Source organism: Neolamprologus multifasciatus, chromosome 1 (genome assembly GCF_963576455.1).
Source record: "Neolamprologus multifasciatus chromosome 1, fNeoMul1.2, whole genome shotgun sequence".
NCBI lineage: Eukaryota > Metazoa > Chordata > Actinopteri > Cichliformes > Cichlidae > Neolamprologus > Neolamprologus multifasciatus.
In genome coordinates, this window is record NC_140439.1 from 17,325,082 (window position 1) to 17,340,395 (window position 15,314).

Consider the following 15,314-nt stretch of genomic DNA (forward strand, 5'->3'; position numbering starts at 1 on the left):
TTTGAGTCTATTTTATGATTTCGCAGTTGGTGCAGAATAAAAACCTGACTTTGAGGGGTTAGGTGGGAAACACTCATTTGGTGGTTTTTAATGGAATAACAGATCTACTAGTGTCACTCCATCAACCAGCTCAGAATTACAATCCGGAAACAACTGCTATATCAGATTTTATTGCTTTAAGGTGTGCTGAGTATCTTATTCTTTCTTATTGTTGCAGATCCTCAGATAAGGAGGCTGATATCTCTGTCATGCTGGTTTAAATGGATGGCGTGAGGAAATGTCTTAACAGGTACTTTTGGTTTCTCTCTCTAATTTCCCAAGGGGAAACAGATCTGTATGTTTGATTTGGCCAGGTGCCCTTCCTCCTCACATTTATCCAGGCTTGGGATCAGCACTGGGAGTATGCTAGCTTTTGTCCTCTACTCTCAAACCGAAGATCTTTTGCATCTAAGGTAAATATGTTTACCACTAAACAAGTCAATCAATCAAACGTGTGCAACCAACTTGACCAAGCTTCTTCACACAGCTCTCCAAATGATACATGAACCCATGAAGTGCATCAAGCTTTAGGTTACGTGTGTGTGTGTGTGTGTGTTTGTGTGCGTGCATTTATTCCTTACCTTCTCAACCTCGCTCATGACACAGAGCAGGTTATTTCCAAGAGCAGCTTTGACTTCCTCATCAGTCCATCCTCTCCTGAGCAGTTCAGCCACCAAATTGGGGACCTTGGACACATCCTCCAAACCCTCAGGTACTCTAAAAGGACAAATTTACAACCAGCGAGTTACATGTGATGTAAAATTGAGTGGATTTTTTTCATACAGCACTTCCAAAAAGCAGTACTATATTTAAAACAAACAAACAAACAAACACAATTTTTTTTTTTTATCAAGAAAAATTACAAGAAAATGCAGCTCATTGGAAGCAAAATGTAAAGAAAAGTGTTGGTGGGTTTTTTTTTCCCCATTAAGACAGTTTTGAATATGACACAAGTCTAACTACCCAACGGGCAAAGTTACAGTACTGTGGAAAAATCCTGAACCACTCCTCGTTTCATCATATTTTCCTTCCAATGACTCACACTTTCTTGCAATATTTTAAAGTGGTCTTGACCAGTAGTTCTCCAGCCTTTGTGAATGTTTTTCAAAGTGTTTCTTTGGACACTGGCTGATTTTTCCATGCATCTTCAGTCCAGTCCTTGTACCTGAACATTTCAGATGAATATTCTTGTATAACACAGACCTTTCAATCATTCAAGAATAAAAGGCACATAAAAGGATGAACCAGTATAGACACTTAAAAACAAGTCTTTGTTAGTAGCACAAAAACACATCATTTGTTCTAATTTCTTTAGATGAATCTCTGAAAAATACCCAAGATAATAGTTTGACAGGAGAAGAAAGTGTTTTTGCACCAACAAGGTGATTCCCAAAGAGCTATTAGCAAAAAAAACTTTGGTGCATCTCCACGGTGTGCCAATGTCTTCACATTTCAGTGAGTTTATGTGGGAACCCACCTGGGAACGCCATCATAATCTCCACCAAAGCCGATGATGTCTGCCCCGGCCACTTTCTTTATATGGTCGAAATGATCTATAATGAAAGCAACAAACTTGAGAATGAAGTGAATGGACAGAAGATAGCTTTGAGAATAAAAAGATAAATGTTAATGTTTGACAGCAGATGTCATGGTCACAGCAGTAATTTACCTGCAACATCATACAATTTAGCCGTATTGCTGCAGGTCACATAGTCATTGTAGAAGTTGACCATCACAATTCCTTTAGTTTCATTCTGGAGAGACAGACTGGTGTTAAATGGCTCTGATCTACTGCAGAGAATGACAGAAAGTCAAGAAAAGCATCAACCGGGCCACGAAACGCACGTCCCAATGATCCGCATGAGTGCACTGACCTCTGCTACGTTTCCTGGTTATAACTTTACGTGTATCATTTTACAGTGCTGTACAATAACTTTCTTGTTTTTATCTTATTTTATTGACTTTAAGAGGGAAGTTGTCATTACGCATCATTTAACTTGATCCATTTACAGCCATTTGCAGCTCATCTGTTGCATAAAGAGCTTTTATGGATGTGTTATCTAAGACCCCAAGCAGCAGTTCAATGTCAGCTGGCTGCGTGTTTTACTGTGATCAGGTGATCTGTTGATGCATTTTGCTCCCCCACATCCAGATCACTTACAACATCTGTGGTGCACTTGGGCCCAGTTTTGTGTTATTTCTAAGAACCTCTATTTGCATTGTGACTCCTTGCTTTTACTCCCACTTTTCAGATGGTTTCAACTATTTGAGGAGCAAACACCAAAGACGATGCAATAATAGAGAGAATAAAATAATAAACATGTGAACTATTCATATACTACTGCTGATCTTCACGAGGTCCTCAGCCTTTAGGTTGACCTGCTGTTTCTTTCGGTTGTGTCTCGTGAACTCACCACTCGTCTCAGGACGTCATCTGGGACGTTCCTCTAATGTGGACAGATGGCGTATGCGGAGGAGTGGCTGAAGATGACCGGAGCTTTAGACAGGGTCAGCACCTGGTTCATCACCTCCTCAGAAACATGAGCCAGGTCGATCAGCATCCCCAGGCGGTTCATTTCCGCAATTACTTGCTGTAATGAGAACGCACTTTGGTTACTACTGTGGTTGTTATAGTTTTGTATTTTCTGATTACTCCTTATTTATATATTAGTTTCAGTTAGTTTCAGTGAGGGTTGGGAGGATGTGCCCAGTGTTTCAGCTTTGATCTTTTTAAGTATTATTTTATTCAGCACATATGCTAAGAGGTAAGATTTATGAAAATCTGTAAAGCTTTTCTCTGGCTTTTTTTTTTTTTTAAATTCAGCGATACATTAATTTGTTTATGTAATCATGCGTCAGCAATTTTTTTTATTAGTCGGCCGTTATCTAACTCCATCACAAACAGCTCCAACACTCCCTCCACCTCACCTCACTAAGCTCATGTGCATGTGCGTGTTATCAACAGCAGAGTTTTTAAGCTATAAAACATAACGGAATACTTTTTTATTGATACTGTCAGTGTTTTCTGATGCTGCTTTTCTGAGTTAATGAGGTCATGGTTTTTACAAATGGCTGTCAGCAGTCCGAGTTGTAGCTCTCTCCTGATCACTTGCGTATAAAACAACAATTTGAACTTCAAATCTCTCCTTCAGGCCTGCTGTCACTTATTTTCAGTCCAGTTCTTGTGTAAAAGGCCTCTTAAATAGTTAACATAAAGAGATTCTTAAACATTTGAAAAGTAGTGATTTACCATATACACAAGAAGGTCAGCTTTAACCTCCTAAGACCCAAACTCTTTCACGACATACATTTTTAATTTCTCTTTGATATTTGGGCATATTGGGGCCTGATGAATAAACAAACAAAGAATTACCTGATTTTTTTTTAACCTTATTTTGTTTTTAAGAAAAATAAGAGACACATATGAGGATATTTGTTTAAAGGTTTGATAGAACAGAAGCAGTATAATGTCCTCGTAAGTGGATATCACGCCCATGTAGAGCAAAATTGAGTATTTTAGTCTAAATAACCCAAAATGTGATGTCCACATATGTGGACACAGGGTCCTAGGAGGTTAAATAAAAAAAAAAAAGAGGAATAGGAATAAAGCTACACAAAAGATGTTAATGTGTAACATAGCACTTCCAGAAATAATGATTTCCCACATTTGCATCACTGACTTTGCCAAAAGATGAGAGGCCGTTATGCTCAGATGACTCTGATCCAGTGTCCACGAGCCAGTTATCTACCCTGTGAATGAAAAAGCAAGTGTTAGTAAACATGCAAAACTTAAGACAACGAACAATCTGGAACTCATTTAAAGTAAACTGAAGTGTTCATTAACATTTTATGAAACATTGAGAAAGATGGTAAATGGCCTGTATTTCTATAGCGCTTTACCCTAAGGACCCCAAAGCGCTTTACACATCCAGTCATCCACCCATTCACACACACATTCACACACTGGTGATGGCAAGCTACATTGTAGCCACAACCGCCCTGGGGCGCACTGACAGAGGTGAAGATGTACAAAGATATTTTAAGGTCTTTCTCCATGATTTGAGACGTAGCAGATTATATAAAGTTCGCTGTTTTCCCAATTCTAAAAACAAAAATAAAAGAACTGGTAAAAGAATTTAGTAATATAGTTTAACATCTTCCTGGAGGCCGATGTTCACATGGTGAGATGCAGACCTCCCTTTCTTTCATACATGTCTGCACAAAACCTTTACAAAAACAAACAAACAACCTTTATTTGTCACATACACAAGCATACAGATTACAACATGTAGTGAAATCCTTGTGTCCGAGCTGCAGACCTAACCACGCCATTCCAGAGCTTGATTTTTTTTAGCATGGGGGGGTGTAGCCAGGACCCTTACTGGATCCTCAGCTGCACTGAGTAGGAGATGCTCTGTACACATGTATTGTGACACAAAAGGCATTCTATTCTCTTTCTATTTCCTAAATGTAACCAGCTGGTTCACTGTTGAGGTAAAGCATATCAGTACAGATTCACCTGCCAGTGAATGTGATACTGCTGCCTGAGTGGGCCTGCAGGAATCCCCCGTGCTCTCCACAGCTCTAATGCAACATCTGAACCTTACTGTCGGCTCAGTTAATGAATGGAAACAGTGCAAACACGATCCAGAGGAAGTTATTCTTCACATAAGACGTCTCTTGATTCTTTTTCACATGAATTTATTATTGAAACCGTCACACAGTGACACAGCCCCTACCTCTGCATTTTCTGTTTAATGTTGTGTAGTTGTAATTTGGATAAACATTCATCTGAATGGGGAAGTGAAGCCATGTGACTGAGCATATTTAACTCAGCTGAAAATACAGAACTAGAACTAATAGCTACTATATTTTCTGCCTGGAAAACACATGTCATATAAATATAGAGGCTCGGTTTTCCAGACTAGTTCTCAAAAACACTTTTCAGTGAAGATGTTGATTGAATTTGTCATTGCGATTGATTTTTGTCTGTGACCAGGCTCGATCCATGCCTTGCAAATCACTACGGCTATTTTCAATTTTCTTAGCAAAATATAACGAAACAATGTGTTTATCAAGACTTTTGAGCATCATTATAGTCAATCAATAGAAACGTGAAAATAACCTACTCATTGTTTGTATTCTTCTGAAAATTCAAACACATTTCTTTATATAAGTAACAGCAAATTAATTGATCTTTGAGGTCTGACCGATGCCTTAAAATGTGGTGGTGGCTCTTACCCACTCCTGCAACACACCTTGGTAAGTGTTAGGTAGCGCACCCCCAGCTGGTACATGGTATGCAGGGTCCCCAGACTGCTGTCGAGTGAGTGACCACCCTCAACCCCAATCAGACTGGCGGTCTTATTCATATTAAAGGCCTCCAAGATGTCTGTGCAGACATGACAGTTGATGTGTGATACAGCCAGGAGAAAGATAGCTATGAACTGTCGCAGTCAGTGTCTCACCTTGGCTACTGGTGGCAAACATGAAGATTTTAGGGTATTTCTGACACATCCTGTGAATCACGTCTATCTGCTCCAGCGTTTGTCTGACAGCATCTTTGTACTGAGTGTCACAGGGGACGTATGCTGCCCAGAACTGAGGACCAGAGCAAAGATCATACTATGTATAATTAACTTTCAAAGTTAAACAAAGATGAATAAAATACAATCATACTCTCAAACACATATGCACAATGCCGTAAAAAAGGTATTTGCCCCACTCATGATTCTCTGATTCAGCAGGGTGTGGCTAATTCATTATTTAATTTGTGGGTGTGGGTGGAGGGGGCTTAGTGTTTCTTTTCATGGCATTGATTGTGAGTGGTTGCTGGAAGCTAATGACTGTCACTGGGAAAGTGATTGCTAAAGCCCAAGTCATCCAAGCCTACAGATCAGTAACCATCTGTTGCTAGGGAAAAGTGTGCACATCCTAACCAGTTGGTTAAAATTTCCTTGTGATTGGTTTGGTCGCTATGATATTGCTGCGGTCCTCTGTAGTTTGCATGGAAGTGACAGACTTGTGTGCGTTCTGAGTCAGCAACATCCTGAGACCACAACAACCCAGTCAGTGACTACATGTTTTCCTAGCAACGACTGTTTGTATCACGACCCATGTAGCAAACACCTCTTGCGCACATGACATCATTCAAGAAACTTTAATAGAAATAGAAACTATGACAAAAATAAATAAATAAAACAAAACAAAAAACTTTCATGGTCCAATGTTTGTTTGTTTTTTATTGTTTTGGGGGATTTGAATTCTTTGAGTGTTTCAAATGCTCGGCTTCTGTTGGCTTTTCTGAATTTCTGTCTTGATTTCATTTTCATTCTAGTGATAGTTGCCTGAAAGGAGTATTATTGAATCTTTAATTTAGATTCTTATTTTCTGGGCTTTCTTGGAATGAGTGCCAGCTCTTCCACTCTGTATCAATATAAGTGCCCTTAGTTTTCCCCGTTTCCTTCCTCTCCATGTGGTGTAACACCTTCCTTCTGTTTTTTGCTTCCCTCCTTAATCACTTAAGTACTAACTCGTTTTTAGCTTCATATTTCGTGTCTATTTGTTTCAGTTATGGTAGTTTCAACATCTTCTGTTCCTTTTGCAAAAAACAGTTCCCATTAGTGATTTATTTTCATTATTTTATTGTTTTGTTTTGTTTTATTTTCCCTGTGAGTATCTTAATTATGTTCAGCTGTTTTTGCTATACCCTTCTCTGTCCAAACCCAAATAAAGCCGTCGATGTGAACATGTACAGCCCCAGTCTTCCTCCTGGTGTCCTGTGTGTGTTTTGTGTGTAGACTTTTTAGAGATTAGAAATTAACTATCAATATTTGCCTTTTAGTTTTGGACTCAGTCTCCTGTGCACTCCTTGTACAACTCTGTACAACTGCAATTAAAAACAAAATGTATTGACAGAGATAGATTTTTTTTTTTGAGATGTTTTTAATCTCTTGAAGAAATGGCTGACTTCTCTGCTAATAATATGTTTAAAATGAGAGTGTAACATGACTTTTTAAAATGATCAGTCTGATTCAGTTGTTATGTTATTTTGTGAGATATCTCCAGTGAGGAGGGTTTGTAGATAAGCTGTGGGAGCCCATGAATAAGGAGCACATTGACACTGAAAGTATGTTTTTCTTTAATAATTCTTCTATCGTGTGTACCTGAACACCCAGTCGTCCATCCTTGATCTTAGGGATGTTGGTGTGAGTGTTTGCCAGTGTGTTAAGATCCACTTTGTTCAGCTGATTGTTGAATTGTGACCGAAGCTGCCAAGGCAAGTCATTATGACTGGAACAAAGCACAGGAGAAAGATCATATCAGGAAAGAAGTGAACTTGTTTTATTGGGTCAGCATTATGAGTTTAATTTGTAACTAGACTTCAATCGCAGATATTTACACACTAATCACAAATAAATAAATAAACAAATAAAATTTCACTTACCCATCAATGAGTGGCGTCTCTGACATTAACTGCAAGGCTCTGGCCATGTAATCGTTGGGATCCACAGCCAAGGTGATGGCGCAGGAAGTGATCCAGAGCACCAAGCATGAAGCCAAATTTACCCTGTGCAGCATTTCCTAAAGTTTAAACGCACTAAATAGATTCCTGTCTTACTCTTTGTTTGTCTGGTTTTATCCTGATAACCAAATCAAAAGTTGCAGTGTCTGAGCCTCTCTTTGACCTTTGTAGTAATCTCAATCCTTGAAAAACGTCCTTGAGCAGATTTCTTACTTAAATGTCCTTCAGTCCTTTGTCTCTTTACACATTTTCGCTCCAGATTCTTTCTGTTTTCAGTTGTTTACATGGTGCCAAATCATTACAAAGGCTGCCTCGAAGTACCTTTTATTGCAGGACTACCCTTTGCTCCTCCTATGTGCTGAGTAAGTTTACAGCGCCAGCTATAATAAATGCAGCTCAGTAGCTTATTAATCTCTGGCTCTCTTCCGCAGTGTGTCTTTGTCCTGTCTTCCTCCTCTACATGTCATTAAGTGTATGTAAACCACAAAGGGGGAAATTACATTCTAAGCATAGACAATCCCTACTCATTTAAACAAAGGTACAGTACACAATACTGTTATCAAGATGTATAGCGTAACCCAATATGGGTGAGAAATGACAACATATGGCCACCCCTTCCTGAGCCTATAACTGGTGAAGGATTATTTTTGGTAAAAAAGGAGTTTCTTCCCACTGTTGTTGTTTGGTCATAAGGGGGTCACACGACTGATGAAGCTTGACAGCTAAAAAAAACTGGTTTCAATTGGTGTTTTACTTTTCCCTTTGAGTGTCTTAATTATCTTCAGCTGTTTTTGTTATTCGTCTCTGTCCAAACCCAAATGACACCTCTGTGTAACATATACGGCCTCAGTCTATCTCCTTGTGTCCTTTGTGTATGTGTGTTTAGACTTTTCAGAAATTAGAAATTAACTATGAAGATTGTCTTTTGGTACTGAATGCTGGGTCGGTGTCAGCTATAATGAATGCTGTTCAATGACTCTATAATAAGCCCCTTGAACTGGAGAGAACCCGGCTTTATTTAACAAAATTCAATTAGTTAAACTAAAAGCTTATTTTAAAGACAAACATGACTAAATTAAGACAAAACTGAGGTTACTACATTTGGCTTAAATTTTCTTTGAAACATTGTATCTAACCAGATGCTTACTCTAGATACCATTATCTCCTTTAACACTGTGAGAAATCTGGGATTCCAGTAGTGTGCACATTACACAAATATGTAGGACTGCTTTCTTGCATTTGAGCAATACAGATAGATTCTTGATGATCCAAAATGGTGCAGCAAGTATACTGACAGGGGCTAGAAAGAGAAAGCATATCATATAATTGGTGGGGTTTTCTCTGTATTATTGTTGGGTCTTTATCTTAAAGCGCATTGAGGCAACTACTATTGTGATTCCCCGCTATAAAAGTAAATCTGAATTGAAAAATTCTCCATTGTTATTGTGCACATTTTGAGCAACAAAACCTTTTGACAGCAGTCTTTTTTGCATCAGCATGTGGTATGAATAAAAGGATAAAAGGTTACAAGAACTACGAAATTGGCTTGATTGAGTTTGAAAGTTCAGTTATAAATAAATAAATAATAAAACAAACAAATTAAGACAAATTAAGAGCTTCCTTGTGAGCTCCTCTTCATTGGCTGACCGCTGAATCCAGAACGGAATTTAAAATCCATCTCTCCACATTATTATACCTTGAAGACATAATAGTACTTTACTCTCAGACTGCCTGCTTGTGTGTAGAGTTTCTAAAAGCAGATTGGGAGGGAGAGCCTTCAGCTATTCGGGCCCTCTGGTATGGTATGGAACGCCAGGACTGCCATAATGAATTAATTAAATACACCATTAAATAATTAATTGAAAAATGTTTTTGACACATTTAATTAATTAATTAATTATTGCCACATTTAAATAATTATTTAATGGTGTATTTAATTAATTCATTTTGGCACAGTTGACTCCTTCAGGTCTCACCATGAATTTATTTTATCTGTCAAACTCACCCATCAAACTCCGGGGGCGGGGTTACCGCTGATCGAGTCAAAACGTGGAAACCAACAGAACTGAACTTTGAAAAACCCTGTTTGTGTGTCACCAAATACAGTTTTAACATTTTTAGAATGTAGTGGTTTAATCTTCAGATGTCTGGTCGGTTTGTCAAGATACAGCCTCTTTGCAAAAGTGCTTCGATGATTTCGGCGATGTCTGCCCAGCCCAGTCTCACAGCACAGACCCGCTCGCCTCGCAAGCAATCGAGCTGTTATTACCATCGACAAAGCGCAGGCCCCGGTATACAGCTGTAATAACCCCTGCTGACACTGACCTCTTTTACTGACGTTATATTTATCGGCTTTTTATTTCCTGATGTTCTTATGTGTCCTACGTGTTTCAGTCGCCAAATAAATTCGATTAACTGCTGATCTTTGGGTTTTTGTTCAGTAATCAGCGTGACCTGTGTATAAACGCAGAAAACAGATAACGTTGGTGTTTCCGTCATGTAGTAACTGCTGGCTTTAACTGTACAAAGGTTGTTCGATACTATGAAACACATACAGACTTCATGATGTTCGGCTAATATTTTAATTGTGAATATCAATAATGAGGGTAAACGTACACCACAGAGCGAGGTCAGCATATCCACGATATCTTCAGCTCTCTGAGTTAACAGTTTCCCGGCTGACTAATCTGTCATCTACATATAATTCACGGGTCATATCAATATGATTTTACAGAAAATCATCCTTATTACTGCCAACTATTCCAGGGACGTGAAAATCTATAGCATAAAGAACAAAAAAAATATAGCAGTCTAAGACAACACTGTAACAGAGATGAACGCATCAGTTTGTCGCAGATCAAAGTGGAATGAAAGTGATTGGTTGAACAGGTGTTCGTGATCTGTGTTATCTGCGTTTTCATCAGCGTAAGAGACTCAGCAGCAGATTAGAATAACAGTTATACATTTAATAAACCACCAAATGAATACACGCAAGAAACGAGCAAACCTGTTCCGACAATTTGAGTTTGTTGATAGGTTTGTAGCTTAAACCTATTCGCTGGAACGTTGAAGACAATATAATTACACAGCAAAGCAAGACCCAAAGTAGGCAAAGTTCTTCATGTTACTCATGCATGAGGGAGACCTGCCTGGAGCCAAGTGTCGTTCCACCACTTGACCTCCATCAGACTCTCAGCCAGGTTCCCCATAGCACTCCTTTTATTATCCTTTAATGTATATGCATAGGGTCATTAACATATAACATCTTACATAGGTATACATGTGAACAAAGGAGTGTGTGTGTGTGTGTGTGTGTGTGTGTGTGTGTGTGTGTGTGTGTGTGTGTGTGTGTGTGTGTGTGTGTGTGTGTGTGTGTGTGGTCAGAGCGTGACCCCATAAAGACTTCCCTAAACCTACTGGTCTGGAAAGTCCAGCAGTTCATGTAAACAAAAGGCACTCAGACTAAAACAGATATTGCTACGTTAATCCTACCATAAAACAATAAAACAATGTACGACCTCTTCCCATGCTCCCAGGATGTAGGTGTGGATTCCAGAACACTCTGGAATGCGCACCAAGCCTTTGCAGCCTATTAAGGATCACACATCCTATCACTACACAATCGATTATACACCTCTAAGCATATATGGTTAAATATTTCTAAGCATAAATGACAATCAACAATACAAAACCTAACATTCCCCCCTTTTTGACCTTTATGCTAGAAAAGTTCCCAGTTATGATCACCTCATGTCTGAAAGTTTCAATGCAAACATTTTTATACTCAGCATATGTCAATCACCCTAAATTACTGTAAAAGTACACAGTTTAACAAATGTATTAGCAGTTATCCCATTCCTCATTGATCTCATCCAATGGCAAACTGCATCCTACGAGCAAACAAATGAATTGTTAATTTAATAGTTAAAATAAGAAATTAACATTTTCAAAAACATCTCAGCTCTGCGATGATCACCCATCATCTGTGCAGAGTGGTTTTATTTCAGCAGGGTGTCATGAATGTCTCTTCCAGTTGTTTCCATCACTGTCCATAGGACCAGAGTCCAAATGTATGTAGAATAGACATTCAAACATACCAGTTGGCTTTGTTGTTTGTCAACATGGGTCTCAGGTATCTCCAAAACTGCAGACCTCTTCAGCACTCTAGTTTTATGGCCTCTACCAACCCCCATTACCTCACTTCAGGCCTTCGTCCTGCGAGGGGGATACTTATGACTCCTCCATTGTCCATGCTCTGCAGAAAAACCCCTCTGTGGAAAGGGTGCTGGTTCCAGTTATCTTACTGCTGTTATGATCCCAGCAGTCTTCAGAGTGTCATCATATGCACAGTACAGTGGCACAGCATTAGGTGATGTTCATAGGAAACTGCTGCCATCACCACCATAGCTTCTGGTTCATGTGCTTTTCACAGAATCATGATGCCATCCTTGGACTCCCTCTGCGCTGTTGATGGAGCTTGGCACGCTCCCCTCATCCTTCAGGTGCCCGTCTGTTGTCCACAATCTCCTCTGTTGGCCTCTGGAAAGCCCCCTTGGCACAGCTCTCATTCCAACGCAGCTTCGTGGTCCTTGCTGTGGCTCCAAAGTCTGATCTCATGATGGGCCCCAAACAGCTCGACCTTTGACCTCAACCACTGCCTGGGCTGTCAGCTATGCCTGGAATGGTTCTTGTTTCTCACTGGGCCTCTGGAGATTTCTCAGGAGATGACTGCTGCACCTGTATTTCCTTGCTAGGAGGAAAAGCTTCTATTTGGAGAGCATGTCAACAATCATCAAACCACATTCTTTAGTTCAGTGAACTTCACTTATAGGCCATCAAAGCCTCATCTGAACATGGATGCACCACTTGCATAGGTTTAAAATACCCATAAATGAACTGTTAATCACACAAATCACTGCAACAATAATAAAAAACATTGTTTCATGTTAATCCTGGACCCCTCCTCTTGACGCATGGACACTCCCATGAGTCAACTCATCAAACCTAGATTCCTGTCTTAAAGAAAAAAGGTTAGCTAGATCACGTCCCAGGCAACATCAGGGTGTCTCCTCCGGAGTAGCTCCGTAACCCTGCAATAAAAGATGTTAGCGTGTTTTGCATATTAGGTTTGCTTAACACCTGGCTCTGCCAGGAGCCTGCATACACACCATCATGGCCTGGAAAACAAGATCTGGAAGTGAAATCAAACTTCACACCTATAAACAATTATATCATAAGAGTAATAAAGCATTCAACATCAGCAAGACAAGTGTCATGTGCAGGTTTTCTTAAATCAGTAAACTACAATTATTACCATAATTTGCCTCAGACATGGATCATCCCATGTACTCAGTTAACATTAATGTAATCGGTGACTTCCCTTAAGCAAAGTCACTCCACTCATCAATCACTAGGAGCTCAAAAAACTTATTTGTTTTTCTTATGTCACTTGTCCGCTTCTGCCGAATCCTCTACATGTACTCTTAGAAAAACAAACATTAGCAATACATATTGACCATCCCGGTGGTCAGACACAGGTCGACAGGTTCCAGAGGTGCTATAAAAGGACCATAAAGTTAACCATCCATAGCTGTGGAAAGAAGTGACACTAGTTTTCAACACAGGAAATTTCTCACATGTTATTCACATTGTCAAAGTAACCTTCACATTTTCCCAAAAACACAGTGTAACAGCATCACCACTCATAACCTATAAACACAGTTTTCTTCACACATAAACCCAAAAATCCTGTAGTAGAAAAACATCAACCAGCTGTCCTGGTATAAATCACATGATCAAATCACATGAAGAACTGTAATGCTGTAGAAAAGAAAATGCAAATGTTAGCGCTGCGCAGATGTATACACTCTTTCTCACAGTTTCCTCTGTGAGCAACACAAGGTAGTGAATAACACCCCTGGTAGATGCACAGACACAGAAAGTGGCATTTAAAAGGTTAAATCGTCACGCAACCTCGAATGTTGATGTCATCTTTCTGCTCCTGTAAAAAGAAACACACACAGATTCATCCACTCCTTTGTCCTGTCTAGGTGGAGGTTAACCTTGAGTAGTGGTCAAGTCTTGTCAGCTTTTACCAGTCAGTTTTTTTTTTCTCTTTCACTCATTCATTCATGCATTCATTCTTTCTTTGCTGATAGTGGAACCTATCGTCGCATTTAGTTTCCACTCTCAGCAAAATGACGTCATTCCAAAAAGAAAAAGAAGAACTTTAGATCGGATTACCTCGCTGAATCCTTTTTGGACAGGAACTTACTTTCTAATTGTCCCCAGATAAGTGACTTTCTCCTGAGCCCATTTTAATGTGGAGAAGCTCACTTGTAACAGTTTTCTCGACGACGTGTCGTACAGCGCTTTCTGTTCTAATCGTGCAGATCTGCTCAAACAGAGATTATCGAACAAAACTTTCAGTGCACAGTGAAAGTAACAAAATAAAAAGGCCTTGTTAAGTCATGACACAAGCTCCTCATCTCAGGAGGGTAAATCATACCATTAGCATGGTTTATAATACCATCATACTAATTGGCAGGCTCAACTTCACAACAAAAGAAAAATCAAATATGTAGTCTAACCCTTTGATGCATAATTTATGACGACCTCGATCAGGATTTAGTAGTTAGTATTTTGATTCATCTTTAGGCATGAAAAAAAGATTTTTGAACTTCATTTTTTCAAACATGTACTTTTCAAAGAGTTTTTTACATGTCCACTTAGGTGGACAACTGGTATGGCGTGACACATCAGTGTCCAATGTAGTGGTTTATATGCAAGTATACCATCAACACTGGCACAAATACAAGAAAACAGCCTTTGAATAGCTGTCCACTGTAGTGACCACTATGCATGAAAGGGTTAAGGTAACAATAGCCAGAAGCAGTTTGCTGAAAAACAACAGTTTCTCTTACAGAGCATGGTTTGAGTGGCAAGAGCTTCACTTAGACCAGAAAATAAAATGTTTTCACTGATAGAAGATCAAAGAATGACACTGAAGTCATTACCAGGCTATACATTAATCTGATTAGTTGAAGCAGACAGATGTTTCAACAATCACATAGCATAATAGTGAAGTGCACACCATTTTTAAAACAGTTTCAAAGGATAACTTCTCAGACAGCTCTGTGTAACAAACCCTCTGCCATGTCAGGTTAAATCTTTAGAGTTACATCATTTAAGCATTAATTTAGTGATTTAAGGCACTGCACTATTTCAGAGTTCTTCAAATGGCTATCAAGGTGACAGATAATGAATACCAATGACTACAGCATTGCTTGACTCAGAACAAATGTTTATGTTTAACTAATGGACTGGTTGGAGTTAGAATGGAGACTCAGGGGATTAGGATGATTGCATTTATTTACATTGAAGCAGCAACAGAATGTGACAACAGAAGATTTCCAGTTAGTGATTCCAAGTAAATTGGAACAGGAATTCTCTCTTTCTCAGTAACTCACTATGAACTGGTCCAGGTTTCCCGGAAAAAACGAGAATAAACGAATACGATGCGGTCAAAGAGCTGATGGATATAAATGTTCAGAATGGAGCGCCACCTTCACTAACTGCAATCCAGCATAGTAGGACTGGAGGACCGCGACAACTCATGGTTGCCTTTCTAACTAAAGAAACCCCCCGAAACAAAACAGACATTAGTGGGCATTTCTAATGAAAGGGTTTTGACTGTGAGTTCATCCAAACACTTCAGATGACCACGCTGACTGCACAGTGAGCATAACAG

General features: G+C 39.3%; 1 protein-coding gene across 2 annotated transcripts; it reads right to left on the reverse strand.

The window, feature by feature from the left end:
- Positions 1-11: 11 nt before the first annotated feature.
- dpep1 (dipeptidase 1) lies at positions 12-10,588 on the reverse strand. Of its 2 annotated transcripts, XR_014875171.1 has the most exons (9): positions 7,487-10,588; positions 7,206-7,332; positions 5,508-5,640; positions 5,281-5,431; positions 3,720-3,789; positions 2,454-2,630; positions 1,709-1,793; positions 1,517-1,592; positions 12-756 (listed from the first exon to the last, which is right to left on the reverse strand). XR_014875171.1 is itself a non-coding variant. In XM_085167116.1 (7 exons), exons 1-6 carry the CDS (start codon positions 7,618-7,620, stop codon positions 2,487-2,489), a joined length of 759 nt encoding a protein of 252 aa, XP_085023242.1. In that variant the 5' UTR covers positions 7,621-10,588; the 3' UTR covers positions 1,656-1,793; positions 2,454-2,486. The 2 variants fall into 2 exon arrangements, 1 of the variants encoding a protein (XP_085023242.1); XM_085167116.1 differs by lacking the exons at positions 12-756; positions 1,517-1,592 and having other exon boundaries at positions 1,656-1,793.
- Positions 10,589-15,314: the final 4,726 nt, after the last annotated feature.

Bases quoted from the DNA above. Each gene is read 5' to 3' on its own strand.
- dpep1 (XM_085167116.1), bottom strand. From the start codon at position 7,620: ATGCTGCACAGGGTAAATTTGGCTTCATGCTTGGTGCTCTGGATCACT. The intron at 5,641-7,205 runs GTACACACGATA...TCTGGTCCTCAG, and splicing joins ATGGACGACTGGGTGTTCAG to TTCTGGGCAGCATACGTCCC. The intron at 5,432-5,507 runs GTGAGACACTGA...ATGTCTGCACAG, and splicing joins GTTTGCCACCAGTAGCCAAG to ACATCTTGGAGGCCTTTAAT.